At 46.1% G+C, this 21,191-nt stretch overlaps 1 protein-coding gene across 1 annotated transcript in view; it reads right to left on the reverse strand.

The window, feature by feature from the left end:
• cdk17 (cyclin dependent kinase 17) overlaps positions 1 to 21,191 on the reverse strand; it is a 334,713-nt gene that overhangs the window by 166,002 nt on the left and 147,520 nt on the right. The window contains 1 exon segment of the mRNA XM_072471934.1: positions 14,076 to 14,209. Coding sequence (XP_072328035.1) covers positions 14,076 to 14,209 — 134 coding nt within the window.

Genomic DNA, 21,191 nt, shown 5'->3' on the forward strand with positions numbered 1-21,191 from the left:
GTCAGATTGTTGAGGGGGCCTGATTATTTTCATGGAATTTGATTTCTTAAATTTGTGATCTCCAGATTACATCTTAACTATTCTCTTTTATTTTAAATGTGTTTTATTACAGACACATATCAAAACATGTTTCAACCCATCAACATTCCGGGAAACATACTTTCCAGCAATCAACAGTACAGCCTGTATAGATTTCCCCACCCCCCACTTTTTCACCCCCCCGCAATGAACATCTCCTCAAACACGGTCACAAACATCCCCACCTTTTCTCAACTCCCCCTGCAGAGCCCCTTAACTCAGACTTGATCTTCTCCAACTGCAGGAAGTCGTACGGGTCACCAAACCAAAGCACTACCGATGTCGACCGCCACTCGAGTAGAATTCACCGCCGTGCAATCAGAGAGGCGAAGGTAACAACATCGGCCTTCCTCCTCTCCATCTCAGGTTTCTCTGAAACCCCAAATTTTGCCACCAAAGGATCCGGGCCCACCTCGTCCTCCACTACCCTGGCTAAGGCCGCGAACACTTCCGCAAAGAATCTTCCCAATTTTCCACAACCCCAAAACATGTACATAGAACATAACAGCGCAGTACAGGCCCTTCGGCCCGCGATGTTGCGCCGACCTGTGAAACCACTCTAAAGCCCATCTACATTATTCTACACCACTCTAAAGCCCATCTACACTATTCCCTTATTGTCCATATGTCTATCTAATGACTATTTGAATGCCCTTAGTGTTGGCGAGTCCACTACTGTTGCAGGCAGGGCAATCCACTCCCTTACTACTCTCTGAGTAAAGACCTACCTCTGACATCTGTCCTATATCTATCTCCCCTCAATTTAAAGCTATGTCCCCTCGTGCTAGACATCACCATCCAAGGAAAAAGGCTCTCACTGTCCACCCTATCTAATCCTCTGATCATCTTGTATGCCTCAATTAAGTCACGTCTTAACCTTCTCTCTAACAAAAACAGCCTCAAGTCCCTCAGCCTTTCCTCATAAGATCTTCCCTCCATACCAGGCAACATTCTGGTAAATCTCCTCTGCACCCTTTCCAATGCTTCCACATCCTTCCTATAATGCGGCGACCAGAATTGCACGCAATACTCCAAATGCGGCCGCACCAGAGTTTTGTACAGCTGCAACATGACCTCATGGCTCCGAAACTCAATCCCTCTACCAATAAAAGCTAACACACTGTACGCCTTCTTAACAACCCTCTCAACCTGGGTGGCCACTTTCAGGGATCTATGTACATGGACACCGAGATCTCTCTGCTCACCCACACTACCAAGAATCTTACCATTAGTCCAGTACTCTGTCTTCCTGTTATTCCTTCCAAAATGAATCACCTCACACTTTTCGGCATTAAACTCCATTTGCCACCTCTCAGCCCAGCTCTGCAGCTTATCTATGTCCCTCTGTAACTTGTAACATCCTTCCGCACTGTCCACAACTCCACCGACTTTAGTGTCATCTGTAAATTTACTCACCCATCCTTCTACGCCCTCCACCAGGTCATTTATAAAAATGACAAACAGCAGTGGCCCCAAAACAGATCCTTGTGGTACACCACTAGTAACAGGGCTCCAGGCTGAACATTTCCCATCAACCACCACCCTTTGTCTTCTTCCAGCTAGCCAATTTCTGATCCAAACTGCGAAATCACCCTGAATCCGTATTTTCTGCAACAGCCTACCATGGGGAACCTTATCAAATGCTTTACTGAAATCCATATACACCACATCAACTGCTTTACCCTCATCCACCTGCTTGGTCACCTTCTCAAAGAACTCAATAAGGTTCGTGAGGCACGACCTACCCGTCACAAAACTGTGTTGACAATCTCTAATCAAATTATTCCTTTCCAGATGATTATACATCCCATCTCTTGTAAACCTTTCCAAGACTTTGCCCACAACAGAAGTAAGGCTCACTGGTCTATAGTTACGGGGGTTGTCTCTACTCCCCTTCTTGAACAAGGGGACAACATTTGCTATCCTCCAGTCTTCTGGCACTATTCCTGTAGACAAAGATGACTTAAAGATCAAAGCCAAAGGCTCAGCAATCTCCTCCCTAGATTCCCAGAGAATCCTGGGATAAATCCCACCCGGCCCAAGGGACTTATCTATTTTCACACTTTCCAGAATTGCGAACTCCTCCTCCTCATGAACCTCAAGCCCTTCTAGCCCAGTAGCCTGTATCTCAGTATTCTCCTCATCAACATTGTCTTTTTCCTGTGTGAATACTGACGAAAAATATTCATTTAGCACCTCTCCTATCTCCTTGGACTCCACGCACAACTTCCCACTACTGTCCTTAACTGGCCCTACTCTTACCCTAGTCATTCTTTTATTCCTGACATATCTATAGAAAGCTTTAGGGTTATCCTTGATCCTACCTGCCAAAGACTTGTCATGTCCCCTCCTGGCTCTTCTTAGCTCTCTCTTTAGGTCCTTCCGAGCTAACTTGAAACTCTCGAGCGCCCTAACTGAACCTTCACGTCGTCTCATCTTTACATAAGCCTCCTTCTTCCTCTTGACAAGTGATTCAACTACTTTAGTAAACCACGGTTCCCTCGCTCAACCACTTCCTCCCTGCCTGACAGGTACATACTTATCAAGGACACGCAGTAGCTGTTCCTTGAACAAATTCCACATTTCCGTTGTGCCCATCCCCTGCAGTTTTTCTCTCCATCCGATGCATCCCAAGTCTTGCCTCATCGCATCATAATTGTCTTTCCCCCAGATATAAATCTTGCCCTGCAGTATATACCTATCCCTTTCCATCACTAAAGTAAATGTAATCGAATGTGGTCACCATCACCAAAGTGCTCACCTACCTCCAAATCCAACACCTGTCCTGGTTCATTACCCAGTACCAAATCCAATATGGCTTCGCTTCTCATTGGCCTATCTATATACTGTGTCAGGAAACCCTCCTGCACACATTGGACAAAAATGGACCCATCTTAAGTACTCGAACTATAGCGTTTCCAGTCAATATTTGGAAAGTTAAAGTCATAACAACTACCCTGTTGCTTTCGCTCCTATCCAGAATCATCTTTGCAAACTGAGAGCCTCAAGGGGCTGGAAGGGATTGGTCCGGGGGGGGAGGGGGGGGGGGGAAACACAGAGTCTCCCTTTACGCAGACGACCTGCTCCTGTATATATCGGACCCAGTGGAGGGGGTGGAAGAAATCATGAGGATTCTGGGGGAATTTGGCCGGTTTTCGGGGTACAAACGAAATATGGGGAAAAGTGAGATGTTTGCAATCCAGGCAAGGGGACAGGAGAGACGACTGGGGGAACTGCCGTTTAGAGTGGTAGGGGAAGGTTTAGGTATCTAGGCATCTAAGTGGCGCGGGAATGGGAACGGCTGCACAAACTAAATCTGGCCCGTCTGGTGGACCAAATGAAGGACGATTTTCGGAGGTGGAACACGCTCCCGTTGTCACTTGCTGGCAGGGTCCAGACGGTGAAGATGACGGTCCTTCCGAGATTCCTGTTTGTGTCTCCCCATTTTTATTCCGCGGACCTTTTTAAACGGGTTAACAAAGTTATAACAGCTTCGTATGGGCGGGCGAATAAAAAAGGGGATGATTGAGTGGAGCCGGGGAGAGAGTGGGCTGGCGCTGCCAAACTTCAGTAACTATTATTGGGTGGCGAATATAGCCATGAGCAGGAAGTGGGTAGTGGGGAGTACATAACCCTACTGTCCTTGACTAACAATGCACCCCCTCCCCCTCTTTTACCACCTTCCCTGAGCTTACTGAAATATCTAAGCCCCGGCACCTGCAACAACCATTCCTGTCCCTGCTCTATCCATGTCTTCGAAATGGCCACAACATCGAAGTCCCATGTACCAACCCATGCCGCATGTTCACCCACCTTATTCCGGATGCTCCTGGCATTGAAGAAGACACACTTTAAACCACCTTCCTGCCTGCCAGTACACTCCTGCAACTTTGAAACCTTACTCATTACCTCACTACTCTCAACCTCCTGTATACTTGAGCTACAATTCAGGTTCCCAATCCTCTGCTGAACTAGTTTAAACCCTCACGAAGAGCATGAGGAAATTTCAACCCCAGGATATTGGTAGCCCTCTGGTCCAGGTGCAGACCATCCCTACGCATGAGTCACTGGACCCCGCCACACCATCTGCAGATACCTGAACTCACTCCCCCTCGGCAGCTCTACCCTCTCCCTTAGCTCCTCCGGACTGGCGAACCCTTCCTCCAAATACAAATCCCTCACCTTGGCCAGCCCCACTTCCTTACACCTCCTGTATATACTATCCCTGCCCGCCGCCCCCCGCCCCCCCCCCCCCCCCAGCTCCAACCCATGATTCTCGCACAGTGGCCTTAGCACCCTAAAATGCCTCCTCAACTGATTACATATCTTTTTAGTGGACTGCATCACCGGGTTCCCTGAATACCTATTCCCCATCCCCCCATAAACCCCCTCCGTTCCCTCACCACCGCCGACACTCTCCCCGACCTTGGCCGGTCCAATTTCGGCTTCAGGACTGTGTTAAAATCCCCCATTATCAACCGTTGCAAGTCCAGGTCTGGGACCATCCCCAGCACCCGCCTCACAAACTCTACATCATCCCAATTCGGGGCACAAACATTCACCAACACCTCCTCCAATTTCGCATCACCATAACAAACCTTCCTCCGAATCTGCCACTATATTCCCCATTTGTTTATCAAGACCGCCTCCCCAATGTCTTCAAATCCAGTCCTGGATGAAAGACCTGCCCACTCCACCCTTTCCTAAGCCTGGTCTGATCCCCGATCTACAGGTGAGTTTCCTGTAAAAATGCCACATCCGTCCTTAAGCTCCTCAGATGCGCGAACACGCGAGCCCTCTTGACCGGTCCATTCAGCCCTCTCACGTGATCCATGTGATCAGCCTGGTTGGTGGATGGACCCCCTTCCCCCACCCGCACTGATTCCCCACCCCCTGCAAACAACATCAACATTCAGAGATCGAGAGAGACAAGAACAACCTCCCAACCCTCACAGAAGAATAAGGACAATGGCCCCCAGCAAGAGGGAAAACACCTCCTCCAAAGTTCAATGTCCTCCTTCTTCTGCCAGTCCATTGCCTCTCACAAACTCCATCGCTTCCGCCGGCATCGCAAAATAATATTCTCAACCATTGTAAGTCACCAGGCGAGCCAGGTAGTATTCTCAACCATTGTAAGTCACCCAGAGGTGAGCCGAGTACATCATCCCAAACATCACCCCCTTCTTAAAGAAGGCAGCCTTCACTTTCTTAAAGCCCGCTCTCCTCTTGGTCAGCTCCGAACCCAGGTCCTGGTAAACTCAAAGTCCGCTGCCCTCCCAGGTACACCGCCTCGCCTGCCTGGCCCACCTCAGGATCTGCTGCTTGTCCAGAAACCGGTGCAACAGCACCACCATCACCCTCGGCGCCCTGTGTGGTCAGTCCACTTCCAGTGGCCATTCAAAGAACCCCTCTCCCAGCAACCTCTCCAACACCTTGGCCACATATGAGCCAGCGTCCTCTCCCTCAATGTCCTTAGGCAACCCCACAATCCTCAAGTTCTCTCTCCGCGAGCAGTTCTCCAGAACCTCCACCTTCTCCTGAAGCTGCTTCTGGGTATCTCGCATCACCCCCATCTCGGCCGCCAACGAAGCAAGCTTCTCCTCATGCTCCCCCACCATCTGGATCGTCTGGCTTTGAGACTCCAACCTCATCTCCACACGGTCGCTCCCCGCCTTAAGCAGATCCACTGATCTTGCCAGGTCTTCCAGAGACTCCTTCCTCTGCTGGGTGAACATCTCATTCAAGAAATCCACCAGCTGTTCCATAGACCACTGAGATGTTAGGGCTGGTCCCATACCCTCCGCCATTTTCTCCTTTGTCAAAGGAAATGTTTCTCGCTCCAACAGCTCCTTTCGCCTAAAAACACTTCTGGTCCACGAACCCATCCACCAGTGGAACAAACCTTCCCTCCACCATTCCTGCACCTTTTTCCACTAAAACATCCACCCATTAATTGGGGAAAAGGTTCAAAACACCGCCACAAGCGGGAGCTACCAAATATGCGACCACTGACAGCATGGCCTCCACCGGAAGCCCTCATGAGAAAAGATTTTAAATGTGCTTTTGGGAGTGGAGTTTGGAATCTCTCATGTGATCATCATCTGGGGGAGCTCTAAGGGAAAAGCCACAGACACTAAACTTGGGTTCAGAGTGGAGTGTGTGTATTTAACGAGTCAACTTGAGTGCTTAAAATTGACTTTTTGCATTCATGAGACCATTGTAGCTTAAGATAAATCGGTGTGGTTTTTGTTAAGCTAAGGGAGGAGTATTGATTGCACAATAGTCCAACTTTTCATGTTTAATCAATGTTTTTTTCTTGTTGTTAAAATTAATTATCAGTCCTGTGACTGTTCCTCTACATTTTCTTAAAAAAAAGTGGAGGTTAATTGAGCCAGGGTTCCATTCTGGGACCTTTTCATCCACTTAAATAAACTTGGATCGTAGCACCATCGTAAGTTCCCCTCCAAGCCACACACCATCCTGACTTGGAATTATATTGCCGTTGCTTCACTGCCACTCAAAATAAGAATTCCTGCCTCTTTATCAGCACTGTGGGTGTACCTACCACCATATGGACTGCAGTGGTTCAAAAAGATGGCTGACCACCACTGAGCATGATGTAAAGTATCTCAAACTTTTCCTGCACAAGTGTATAAAATAAAATCATTTCAAGCACCATTGCTTCAAAATTTCTACATGATGGCCTGAACTGCGTAAAATCTTGATGAGCAAGGTATTTAATTCTTGATTTTCCATTCTTTTAATTCAGCCTATTTTTTGGTGAATTTTCTACCTAGTTGTGGCTTCTCCTAAGCAACATGAAAAGTTCCAAGGCCCACATGAAAGTTTCAACGCAAGTTCCAAGACCCTTAAAAATAAATTTCTAATATTACACTTGCGATTCTATGGGTAGATATATGCGTCTTTTTTCCAAAGTTGTGTAATGGCTTAATGTTTGTTAAATTGTTATTCTTAAGCTTTATGCGTTGCACCGAGGATCCGGTTTCGAACCCGGCCCTGGGTCACTGTCCATGTGGAGTTTGTACATTTTTCCCATGTCTGCGTGGGTCTCACCCCACAACCCAAAGATCAGCAGGCTAGGACGGCACAGTAGCACAGTGGTTAGCACTGTTGCTTCACAGCACCAGCCAACCGGGTTTGATTCCCGGCTAGGGTCACTGTCTGTGCAGAGTGTGCGTGGGTTTCTTCCGGGTGCTCAATTTTCCTCCCACAAGTCCTGAAAGACGAGCTGGTTAGGTGAATTGGACATTCTGAATTCTCGCTCAGTGGACCTGAACAGGTGCTCTAGTGTGGCCACTAGGGGATTTACACAGTAACTTCGTTGCAGTGTTAATGTGTGTGTAAAGCCTACTTGTGACACAAATAAAGATTTTGATGATTATAGGTGGAATGGCCATGCTAAATCGCCACTTAATTAAAAATAAATAAATACATGTTTTATGCATTGACTTGAATGAGGAAGCAAAATAGCAGCTAAAAGCTATGTGAAAAGTAAGTTGAGATTTTATTGGTCAGTTACAGAACTACAATTAATACGTAAATCACAGAATAATAGTGCAGAAGAGACTCTTTGGCCCCTCGAGCCACACCGATGCATGAAAGACATCTATCTTGCCTACCTAATCCCATATGCCAGCACTTGGCCTTGAATATTATGGCGTGCCAAGTACTCATCCAGGTACTTTTTAAAGGATGTGAGGCAACCCGCCTCTACCTCCCTCCCAGGCAGTGCATTCCATACCATCACCACTGTCTGGGTAAAAAGGTTTTTCCTCAAATGCCCCGAAACCGCCTGGCCCTTCCCTTGAACTTTTGTCCCCTCGTAACTGACCCGTCAATTAATGGCAACGGCTGCTCCCTATCCACCCTGTCCAAGCCCCTCATAACCTTGTACACATTGATCAGGTTACACCTCAGTCTTCTCTGTTCGAGTGAAAACAACCCAAGCCTATCTAACCTCCCTTCATAACTTAAGTGTTCCATCCCAGGCAACATCCTGGTGAATCGCTTCTGCACCCCCTCTGGTGCATTCACATCCTTCCTATAATGTGGCAACCAGAATTGCAAGTACTCAAGCTGTGGTCTCAGCAAAGTTCTATACAACTCCAACATTGCCTCCCTGTTTTAGTAATCTGTCTTGATTGATAAAGGCAAGTGACCCATGTGCCTTTTTCACCACCCTATTAACATGCCCTCTGACTTCAGAGATCTATGGACAAACATGCCAAGGTCCCTTTGTTCCTTGGAATTTCCCAGTGTCAGGCCATTCATTGAATACTTCCTTGTCAAATTACTACTTCCAAAGTGTGTCATCTCACACTTTTCAGGGTTAAATTCCATCTGCCATTTTTCTGCCCATTTGACCATCCGTTCTATATCTTCCTGTAACCCAAAACACTCAACATCACGGTCAGCCACCCGGCCAACCTTTGTGTCATCCGCAAATCCTACCCCCCACATAGTCATCGATGTTGTTTGTATAAATGACAAATAATAAGGGACCCAGCACAAATTCTGTGGCTTCCAGTCACTAAAACAACCATCTGTCACCACCCTCTGACCCCTACAGCTAAGCCAATTTTGAATTCACCTTATCAAGTTACCTTGTATCCCTTGTGCATTTCCCTTCTTTTCAGTCTCCCATGTGGGACCTTGTCAAAGGCTTTGCTGAAATCCATGTAACCTACATAAACTGCACTACCCTCATCTACACACCTAGTCACATGCTCAAAAAATGCAATCAAATTTGTTAAGCATGACCTCCCTCTGACAAATCCATGTTGACTATTCCTGAGCAAACCTTGCCTCTCCAAGTGGAGATAGATACTCTCCTTCAGAATTTTCTCAAATTAGTTTCCCCACCACTGACGTGAGACTCACTGTCTGGGCGGCACGGTAGCACAGTGGTTAGCACTGTTGATTCACAATGCCAGGGTCCCAGGTTCCATACCTGGCCTGGGTCACTGTCTGTGCGGAGTATGCATGTTCTCCCCGTTTCTGCGTGGGTTTCCTTCGGGTGCTCCGGATTCCTCCAGCATGTCCCAAAAAAGACGTGCTTGGTGTTGCAATGGAAATTTGCATACCTCCATCGTGGTCACCCTAACGTGAAGGTGTACCTGAGCTAAAGACCCGAGCTGTTCGAGTGAAGACAAGCATCCAGCAGAGAGCAGTAGAGCGGAGCTGCTGATTGGCGTTGCAAGGGAAATTTGCATACCACCGTCGTGGTCACCCTAATTTGAAGGTAGTTTGTGGAGGAGCTGTTGGCAAGTGACACTTAAACCCGAAACACTTCTTCAGTGTTTCCCTCCTTACCCCCTCCTCTATCCCCAAAAAACAACCGCTGTAAAGATCAAGAGGAAGGCTCGAGGTCAGGTAGAAGTAGAAAGACGTTGAACCGTGACGCCACAGCCTGCAGGTAAGGGATTGGCTGGTGACTGGTAAGTAGTTTTTCTTTTATATTCCCTCAGGTGTTATCGTGCAGGGCGCAGAGGTTGCTGAGTGAGTGCTTGCTGAGAAGGGGAGTGAATAACAGGTAAGCTCTTTCTTTCTTTTTCTTTTTTTATCTAGGGGGATGGCAGGGAAGGTAGTGCAATGTTCCTCCTGCAGAATGTTTGAGGTGAGGGACGCCGACAGTGTCCCTGCTGATTTCATCTGTGGGAAGTGCACCCATCTCCAGCTCCTCAGAAACAGCGTTAGGGAACTGGAGCTGGATGAACTTCGGATCATTCGGGAGGTGGTCATAGATAGAAGCTTCAGGGATGTAGTTACTCCGAAGAATAAAGATAGATGGGTGACGGTGAGAGGGGCTGGGAGGAAGCAGTCAGTACAGGGATTCCCTGTGGTCGTTCCCCTTAGTAACAAGTATACCGCTTTGGATACTGTTGGGGGGGATGACTTACCAGGGGTAAGCCATGGGGTGCAGGTCTCTGGCACAGAGTCTGTCCCTGTTGCTCAGAAGGGAAAGGGGGAGAGGAGTAGAGCATTAGTCATTGGAGACTCCATAGTTAGGGGGATAGATAGGAGATTCTGTGGGAACGAGAGAGACTCGTGGTTGGTCTGTTGCCTCCCAGGTTCCAGGGTGCGTGATGTCTCAGATCGTGTTTTTGAGATCCTTAAGGGGGAGGGGGAGCAGCCCCAAGTCGTGGTCCACATAGGTACCAACGACATGGGTAGGAAAAGGGATAGGGATGTAAGGCAGGAATTCAGGGAGCTAGGGTGGAAACCTAGATCTAGGACAAACAGAGTTATTATCTCTGGGTTGTTACCCGTGCCACGTGATAGCGAGATGAGGAATAGGGAAAGAGAGGAGTTGAATGCGTGGCTACAGGGATGGTGCAGGAGGGAGGGTTTCAGGTTTCTGGATAACTGGGGCTCATTTTGGGGTTGGTGGGACCTCTACAAACGGGATGGTCTACACCTGGACCAGAGGGGTACCAATATCCTGGGGGGGAAATTTGCTAATGCTCTTCGGGAGGGTTTAAACTAGTTCAGCAGGGGCTTGAGAACCTGGATTGTAGCTCCAGTATACAGGAGGTTGAGAGTAGTGAGGTCATGAGTAAGGTTTTAAAGTTGCAGGAGTGTACCGGCAGACAGGAAGGTGGTTTAAAGTGTGTCTTCTTCAATGCCAGGAACATCCGGAATAAGGTGGGTGAACTTGTGGCATGGGTTGGTACCTGGGACTTCGATGTTGTGGCCATTTCGGAGACATGGATAGAGCAGGGACAGGAATGGTTGTTGCAGGTGCCGGGGTTTAGATATTTCAGTAAGCACAGGGAAGGTGGTAAAAGAGGGGGAGGGGTGGCATTATTACGGTGGCAGAAAGGACGTTTGATGAGGACTCGTCAATTGAGGTAGTATGGGCTGAGGTTAGAAACAGGACAGGAGAGGTCACCTTGTTTGGGGTTTTCTATAGGCCTCCGAAAAGTTCCAGAGATGTAGAGGAAAGGATTGCAAAGATGATTCTGGATAGGAGCAAAAGCAACAGGGTAGTTGTTATGGGCGACTTTAACTTACCAAATATTGGCTGGAAACGCTATAGTTTGAGTACTTTAGATGGGTCCGTTTTTGTCCAATGTGTGCAGGAGGGTTTCCTGACACAGTATGTACATAGGCCAACGAGAGGCGAGGCCGTATTGGATTTGGTACTGGGTAATGAACCAGGACAGGTGTTACATTTGGAGGTAGGTGAGCACTTTGGTGATAGTGACCACAATTCGATTACGTTTACTTTAGTGATGGAAAGGAATAGGTATATACCGCAGGGCAAGAGTTATATCTGGGGGAAAGGCAATTATGATGCGATAAGGCAAGACTTAGGATGCATCAGATGGAGAGGAAAATTCAGGAGATGGGCACAATGGAAATGTGGAGCTTGTTCAAGGAACAGCTACTGCGTGTCCTTGATAAGTATGTGCCTGTCAGGCAGGGAGGAAGTGGTCGAGCGAGGGAACCGTGGTTTACTAAGGCAGTCGAAACACTTGTCAACAGGAAGAAGGAGGATTATGTAAAGATGAGACATGAAGGTTCAGTAAGGGCGCTCGAGAGTTACAAGTTAGCTAGGAAGGACCTAAAGGGAGAGCTAAGAAGAGCCAGGAGGGGACATGAGAAGTCTTTGGCAGGTAGGATCAAGGATAACCCTAAAGCTTTCTATAGATATGTCAGGAATAAAAGAATGACTCGGGTAAGAGTGGGGCCAGTCAAGGACAGCAGTGGGAAGTTGTGCTTGGAGTCCAAGGAGATAGGAGAGGTGCTAAATGAATATTTTTCGTCAGTATTCACACAGGAAAAAGACAATGTTGTCGAGGAGAATACTGAGATTCAGGCTACTACACTAGAAGGGCTTGAGGTTCATAAGGAGGAGGTGTTAACAATTCAAGGGTGAAAATAGATAAGACCCCTGGGCCGGATGGGATTTATCCTAGGATTCTTTGGGAAGCTAGGGAGGAAATTGCTGAGCAATTGGCAGCTTTGTCAACAGGAATAGTGCCAGAAGACTGGAGGATAGCAAATGTTGTCCCCTTGTTCAAGAAGGAGAGTAGAGACAACCCCGGTAACTATAGACCAGTGAGCCTTACTTCTATTGTGGGCAAAATCTTGGAAAGGTTTATAAGAGATAGGATGTATAATCATCTGGAAAGGAATAATTTGATTAGACATAGTCAACACGGTTTTGTGAAGGGTAGGTCGTGCCTCACAAACCTTATTGAGTTCTTTGAGAAGGTGACCAAACAGGTGGATGAGGGTAAAGCAGTTGATGTGGTGTATATGGATTTCAGTAAAGCGTTTGATAAGGTTCCCCACGGTAGGCTATTGCAGAAAATACAAAGGCATGGGATTCAGGGATATTTAGCAGTTTGGATCAGAAATTGGCTAGCTGGAAGAAGACAAAGGGTGGTGGTTGATGGGAAGTGTTCAGACTGGAGTCCAGTTACTAGTGGTGTACCACAAGGATCTGTTTTGGGGCCACTGCTGTTGTCATTTTTATAAATGACCTGGAGGAGGGCGTAGAAGGATGGGTGAGTAAATTTGCAGATGACACTAAAGTCGGTGGAGTTGTGGACAGTGCGGAAGGATGTTACAAGTTACAGAGGGAAATAGATAAGCTGCAGCGCTGAGCTAAGAGGTGGCAAATGGAGTTTAATGCAGAAAAGTGTGAGGTGATTCATTTTGGAAGGAATAACAGGAAGACTGAGTACTGGGCTAATGGTAAGATTCTTGGCAGTGTGGATGAGCAGAGAGACCTTGGTGTCCCTCCATGTACATAGATCCCTGAAAGTTGCCACCCAGGTTGAGAGGGTTGTTAAGAAGGCGTACGGTGTGTTAGCTTTTATTGGTAGAGGGATTGAGTTTCGGAGCCATGAGATCATGTTGCAGCTGTACAAAGCTCTGGTGCGGCCGCATTTAGAGTATTGCGTGCAATTCTGGTCACCGCATTATAGGAAGGATGTGGAAGCATTGGAAAGGGTGCAGAGGAGATTTACCAGAATGTTGCCTGGTATGGAGGGAAAATCTTATGAGGAAAGGCTGAGGGACTTGAGGCTGATTTCATTAGAGAGAAGAAGGTTAAGAGGTGACTTAATTGAGGCATACAAGATGATCAGAGGATTGGATAGGGTGGACAGTGAGAGCCTTTTTCCTCGGATGGTGATGTCTAGCACCAGGGGACATAGCTTTAAATTGAGGGGAGATAGATATAAGACAGACGTCAGAGGTATGTTCTTTACTCAGAGAGTAGTAAGGGTGTGGAATGCCCTGCCTGCAACAGTATATTATCTACCTCCTCGTTCTCTTGGGTGAAGACAGATGTGAAGTATTCTCCGAACACCACACCAATGTCCTATGGCTCAACCCACAAATTTCCCCCTTGGTCCCTAATGGGTCCTACTCTTTCCCTGGATATCCTCTTCCCATATCTTGGGATTTACCCTAAATATGAGCTTTCTCATATCCCCTCTTTGCTCTCCTAATTGCTTTCTTAAGCTCCATCCTGCACTTTCTGTCAGCCACTAATGCCGCCGCTGATTTGCTCCCCTTGCACTTGCTAAATGGTAGCTTTAGAGGGAGGAGAGCAATTTGCATGCAGTGTTGTATTTATTCTTCTTTTGCTGCTTTGGATTTGTTTGCAATTTTCATTCAGATATTGGCAACTCAATGTACTGTGGTTGAGTTAATGATATTATGCCATATAATTAGTCATGTGATATGGAGGTGCAGCATCACCAATATTGCAGTTTAAGATCTGCCACATTTGAAAGGCAAGATGCTGATAATGTGGACTAGATGGAAGATTCATAATTTTATAGATTTTCTACTTATGATGTCACTGTACATTAAAGGCCTGTTCTATTCAGACCCACGTATAAGTATTTGACCTCCTCATGTAGAGTTGAGCAAAAGAAACTTTACAGAACTCATTATTTAACCAAATGCTAATTTTAAGCCATTTTGTATTTCCTGAATTGGAACATAAAACCCACCTCCATGGAGATTCTCCTGTGTAAATGGTTCCTCATGCGAACTCGAGTAGGAGACTGCACCTCATCAGATGATGTTCCAGAAGCTTGGTCACTCTCACCATCTGAACCGATTTTCAAATTCTCATGTACTATATCTGAACAGGGACAGAAAGAGAAATCAGCTACGGTATCTTGAAACCTGTACCCAAGACACAGATCATATTTCTATGCTTGTATAATATTCTAACATATACAAAAAAGGGAAATTATAAAATGTAGCAACATTTGGCAAAATGCTGTGTTATTTATACTTCATCACAACAAACGTATAATTTTTACTTCTAACTTCATTTTCAATGAACATTTTGGTTTGTTTGAACTTGCCAAACCCTATAATGTTCCATAATCATTATTTCCAGTGCATGGTGGAAACATTTCTACATGCTAAATACATCAAAATCTTTAAACTGCATGAATTGATTCAGTAGCGCCTGTTCAATGTAAAAGGTGGATGCTTGTTTAAGGTGATTAATTTCTTCACTTTGAACAAAATATATTTTCGTTCGTTGCCAAATATATTGGCCAGAAATTAAAATTTCTGTAGGGAAATTCATGCATCTTTCAAGTTTTTCACATATTTTTGAAAATAACATCTTTCTTTTTTTTTTAATAAACATTTTATGGAGGTATTTTTGGTATTGTAAAATAAACAATGTACATGGAACTATGAACATAGTGCAAAAGCCGTCTCCCTTCCTTACAGGTCCCACCTTTATTAACCCCCTACTCTAAGCTAACCCCCCCCCTTCGGCTGACGATTAATTTTCCGCGAAGAAGTCGACGAACGGTTGCCACCTCCGGGCGAACCCTAACAGTGACCCTCTCAAGGCGAACTTCATTTTCTCCAAACAGAGAAAGCTAGCCATGTCCGATAGCCAGGTCTCCGACGTCAGGGGCTTTGAGTCCCTCCAAGCTAATAGTATCCGTCTCCGGGCTACCAGGGAAGCAAAGGCTAGAACGTCTGCCTCTTTCTCCTCCTGGATTCCCGGGTCTTCCGACACCCCGAAAATCAACACCTCTTGTTTTTAACACCGTGGACATGACATCTGCAAACCCCTGCCAAACTCCCCCAAGCTTCGGACATGTCCAGAACATGTGGATATGGTTTGCTGGTCCTCCGGCACATTTTGCACACCGGTCTTCCATCCCAAAGAATCTGCTCATCCGGGCCACTGTCATGTGAGCACGATGAACGACCTTGAATTGCATCATGCTGAGCTTGGCACATGTTGCGGACGCGTTGACTCTACTCAACGCATCCACCCATAGACCATCCTCTATCTCTCCTCCCAGCTCCTCCTCCCACTTGCGCTTCAGCTCCTCGGTCTGCATCTTCTCTGACCCCATAAGTTCCTTGTAAATGTCAGAGACGCTCCCTTCTCCTACCTACCCTCTGGAACCTACCCTGTCCTGAATCCCCCTTAGCGGTAGGAACGGGAAGGTTGACACCGGTTTACGTAGGAAGTCCCGCACCTGCAGATACCTGAATTTGTTTCCCCTCGCCAACCCAAACTTCTCCTCCAGCGCCCTCATACTCGGAAAGCTCCCCTCTATATCCCATCCTCTCAATCCCTGCTCTCCGCCATATCCGGAATCCCCCACCCATACTTCCCAGGGCAAGCCTGGTGATTATTACAGATTGGGGACCAGACCGACGCTCCCTCTGCTCCCACATGTCTCCTCCATTGCCCCCAGACTCTCAGGGCCGCCACCACCACGGGCTGGTGGAGTACCGTGCCGGCGGGAACGGCAGAGGCGCAGTTATAAACACCCCCGGACTGGTGTCCTTGCATGAAGCCACCTCCATACGCTCCCATGCCGACCCCTCCCCCACTTCCCGATCATAGCTATATTCGCCGCTCAGTAATAGTTACTAAAATTTGGCAGCGCCAGCCCGCCCTCACCCGACTCCGCTCAAGCATTACCTTCCTTACTCGCGGGGTCTTGCCCGCCCAAACAAAGCCAGTGATCACTTAGTTGACCCGTTTAAAAAAAGACCGCAGAATAAAGATGGGGAGTCACTGAAATACAAACCGGAATCTCGGGAGGACCGTCATCTTCACCGTCAGCACTCACCCAGCCAGTGACAACGGAAGCGCGCCCCATCTCCGAAAATAGTCCTTCATTTGGTCTACTAGTTGGGCCAGATTTAATTTATGCAGCCGGTCCCATTCCCGCGCCACTTGAATGCCTAGGTACCTAAAGCTTCACCCTACTAATCTAAATGGCAGCTCCCCCAATCGCCTCTCCTGTCCCCTCGCCTGGACCGCAAACATCTCACTTTTCCCCATATTTAGCTTATACCCCGAAAACCTGCCAATTTCCCCTAGAATCCTCTTGATTTCTTCCATCCCCTCTATTGGGTCCAATGAAAATAACATATTTCTAATTGATGGTGCAATCAATTTTGTTGCACTAATTAATTTACAAATAATTAATTTACAAATAAATAATTCAGCATCACTAACAATTTACTTTTCAATGACACAATAATTTCTCAATACATGGAATACATTGTCCAGATTATCTGTTCTAATTCAGCATCACAATAACAAGAACATATCCCAATGTATCAATGTTACTAAATAAATGCAGCTTTAAACAGGGATGTTATTTTTCACAATTCAAGCAATATTGTGTTTCCAACTCCTTAAACCAACATTAACCACCAAGACTATGTAATCATGAAAATTATATGCATGCTAGTTTTGGTAAGGTAGCACATAATTATCACACTAATTAGTTTCAATTAATTTCAATTGATTTCCCAAATCAGTATATTTTTAGTCCAACGACAACTTATTTATATAGTGCTTTATATCTAATAAACTGCCCTAAGATGCTTCTCAGGAGTGTTATGAAGCAAAATTAGACACTGGGTCACAGGGTGGATGGCCAAATGCTTGGCCAAAGAGATGGGCTTTAAAGGCAGTCTTAAAGGAAGAAGCTACGGTGGAAACGTTTAGGGTGGGGAATCTCAGAGCTTAAAGCCCACGCAGTTGGAAGCACAACCATCAATGATGGAGCGATACAACTGAGAAATCATAAGAGGCCAGAACTAAATTGGATTAGGACAGTGTTGCCAGTTTTAGATTAGTGAATGACGTGTGCAAATAAATCAGGGAGGCAAGAGAAAAAGATGGAAATAATCACAAAATTGTTGGATTCAATACAAAAGTAGAAAAGCACAGACGAAGATTACAAAGTGCTGGACCAGATAAACAAAATGGTCAGCGAGCCAAGAAAGGACCGCCAAACTAAATGGGTGGAAAAGTCAGCTGAACTAGTTGATGGATTAACAGCAGCAAATCTTAAATAAAAGAAAGTCAGAGCACAAATACACTTCATGGTGGCAAAATTAGGGACGAAAAAATAGAGTTCTCAAATCAATTGAAATTTAAAAGGGAGTTTACTTTACAGCTTTTGGTCTAAAAGTCATTATATGGAATAGAAAACATGTCATGGGGAGGTAAAAATTAAGATTCCAAGTGAAAACAAGAACACCAAATGCTTACAGGCAATGTAAGAGGGATAATATGAGTAAGTATTGCTAAAAAAAAGTGACATGTCGAAGCTTTTCCTCTTGTATTCATCTGGACACTGAAAGAGTATCAATATGAACATAGAAACATAGCAAAGAGGAGAGGGCCATTTGAGCCTGCTCCGCCAATCACTATGATCATGCCACTTGATAGCCTTTTCCTGCTTTCCCCCCATATCCTTTGATTCCTTTAGCCCCAAGAGCTATATCTAACTCCTTGAAAATATACAATGTTTGGGCCTCAACTGCTTTCTGTGGTCGTGAATTCCATAGGTCGACCACTCTCTGGGTGAAGACATTTCTCCTCATCCAGTCCGAAATGGTTTACCCCTTTTCCTCAGGCTGTGACCCCTGGTTCTAGTCTCCCTCGCCATTGGGAACACCCTTCTTGCATCTACCCGGTTTAGTCTTGTTAGAATTTTATAGGTTTCTATTAGATCCCCCATTGTTCTTTTGAACTCCAGTGAATATTATCCTAACCAACTCAATCTCTGCTCATACGTCACTCCCGCCATCCCAGGAATCAGTCTGGTAAACTTTTGCTGCACTCCTGCTAGAGCAAGAACATCCTTTCTCAGATAAGGAGACCAAAACTGCACACAGTATTGCATGTAATGCCTCATCAAGGCCCTGTATAATTGCAGCAAGATATTCCTGCTCCTGTACCCAAATCCTCTCGACATGAAGGACAACATAGAATCCCTGCAGTGCAGAAGGAGGCCATTCAGCCTTTCAAGTCTGCACCCGTCCTTAGAAAGAGCACCCTACATAAGCCCACACCTCCATCCCATCCCCTTAACTCCACCCAACCTTTTTTGGATACTAAGGGCAATTTAGCATGGCCAATCCACCTAACCTGCACATCTTTGGACTGTGGGAGGAAACAGGAGCATCCGGAGGAAATCCACTCAGACACGGGGGGAAAGTGCAAACTCCACAGTCACCTGAGGCCGGAATTAAACCCAGGTTCCTGGAGCTGTGAGGCAGCAGTGCTAACCACTGTGCCACCCTTAAAAATACCATTTCCCTTCTTTGAAACCTATTGAACCTGCACGCTTAACTTCAAAGAACAAACAAAGAACAATACAGCACAGGAACAAGCCCTTCGGCCCTCCAAGCTTGGTACCTCCCTAAACTAAAACCGTCTGCACTTACAGAGTCCGTATCCTAACATTCCCACCGTATTCATATATTTGTCTAGATGTCGCTTAAATGCCACTATTGTACCTGCTCCCACCACCTCCCCAAGCAACGCGTTCCATATATTTACCACCCTCTGTGTAAGAAAATTTGCCTCGCACTTCTGTTCTTAACTTGTCCCCACGCACTTTTAACCTATGTCCCCTAGTACTTGACTCTCCTACCCTAGGAAAGAGCATCTGACTATCCACTCTGTCTATGCCAATCATAATCTTGTAGACTTCTATCAGGTCGCCTCTCAACCTCCGTCGTTCCAGTGAGATCAGATCGAGTTTATCTAACCTTTCCTCACAGCTAATGCCCTCCATACCAGGCAACATGCTAGTAAACCGATTCGGTATCCTCTCCAAAGTATCCACATCCTTCTGGTAGTGTGGCGACCAGAATTGTACACAATATTCCAAATGAGGCCGAACTACGGTCCTGTACAGGTGCAACACAACTTGCCAATTTTTATATTCAATGCCCCAAATGCTGAAGGCCAACATGCCGTATGCCTTCCTGACCACCTTATCCACATGCGTTGCCACTTTCGGTGGACATGCACGCCCAGATCTCTCTGCCTGTCAGTACTCGCAAGAGTTCTACCATTTATCGTGTAATTCCTACATGCATTGGACCTTCCAAAGTGCATTACCTCACACTTGTCCGGATTAAACTCTATCTGCCATTTCTCCACCCAAGACTCCAACCAGTTTATATCCTGCTGTATCCTCTGACAATCCTCTTCACTATTCGCAACGCCACCAATTTTTGTGTCGTCTGCGAACTTACAAATCAGACCAGCTACATTTTCTTGCAAATCATTTATAAACACCATGAACAACAAAGGCCCCAGGACTGATCCCTGTGGAATGTCGCTAGTCACAGCCTTCCATTCAGAAAAGCATCCTTCTACTGCTACCCTCTGTCTTCTGTGCCCAAGCCAGTACTGTATCCAACTTGCCAGCTCTCCTCTGATCCCATGTGACTTCACCTTTTGTTCCAGTCTACCATGAGGTACCTTGTCAAAGGCTTTACTGAAGTCCATGTACACAGTATCTACTGCCTTTCCGTCATCTATGATCTTTGTCACTTCCTCGAAAAACCCGATCAAATTAGTGAGGCTTGACCTCCCGTTCACAAAACCATGCTGTCCATCACTAATAAGTCCATTTGTTTCCAAATGTGAGTAAATGCTATCTCCAAGAATCTTTTCCAATAATCTTCCTACCACTGGTGTAAGGCTCATCGGCCTATTATTTTCTGGATTATCCCTGCTGTCCTTCTTAAACAATGGAACAACATTGGCTGCTCTCCAGTCCTCTGAAACTTCACCTTAATCAAATGAGGATACAAAGACTACTGTCAAGGCCCCAGCAATTTCCTCCCTTGCCTCCCACAGTATTCTGGGGTAGATCCCATCAGGCCCTGGGGACTTATCTACTTTAATGCGTTTTAAGATGCCCAACACCTCTTTATTAATATCAACATGACTCAAAATATCGACACACTCTACCCTATAATCCTCATCCACCAAGTCCTTCTTTTTGGTGAATATCGGGGCAAAGTATTCATTTAGTATCTCTCCCAGTTCCTCTGCTTCCGTACAGAGATTCCATCCAATATCCTTGAACGGACCAACCCTTTCTCTGGCTACCCTCTTGCTCTTTACACATGTATAAAACACCTTAGGATTTTCCTTAATCCTGTTTGCCAATGACATTTCATGACCCCTTTTAGCCTTCCTAACTCCTACCTTAAGTTCCTTCCTACTTGCTTTATATTCTTCAACGGCTTCATCTGCCCTCAGCCTTTTAGACCTTACGAATGCTTCCTTTTTCTTTTTGACAAGATTCGTTATCCAAGGTTCCCTATACTTGTCACCCTTATCTTTCATCCTCACAGGTACTTTCCGGTCCTGAATTCCAATCAACTGACATTTGAAAGCCTCCCACATGCCGGATGTTGATTTTCCCTCAAACAGCCTCGCCCAGTCAACTCTCCAGATCCTGCCGAATGCTGTTGTAATTAGTCTTCACCCAGTCTAACATCTTCACCCGAGGACCACTCTTGTCCTTTTCCATTAGCAGCTTAAAACTTCCAGAATTATGATCACTGTTCCCGAAATGATCTCCGACTGAAATTTCGATCACCTGGCCGGGCTCTTTCCCAGCGCCAGGTCTAATATGGCCCCTTCCCGAGTAGGGCTATTTAACGATAGCGATTGGTATATTTAACTTCAACGATTAGTATATGAGGACACCCAGGTCTTGTTGTACATTTCCCTCTCTCAATCTATAGCTATTGAGATAATAATCTGCCTTCCTGTTTTTGCTAATAAAGTGGATAACCTC

This window comes from Scyliorhinus torazame, chromosome 13 (genome assembly GCF_047496885.1).
Source record: "Scyliorhinus torazame isolate Kashiwa2021f chromosome 13, sScyTor2.1, whole genome shotgun sequence".
NCBI classification, from domain to species: domain Eukaryota; kingdom Metazoa; phylum Chordata; class Chondrichthyes; order Carcharhiniformes; family Scyliorhinidae; genus Scyliorhinus; species Scyliorhinus torazame.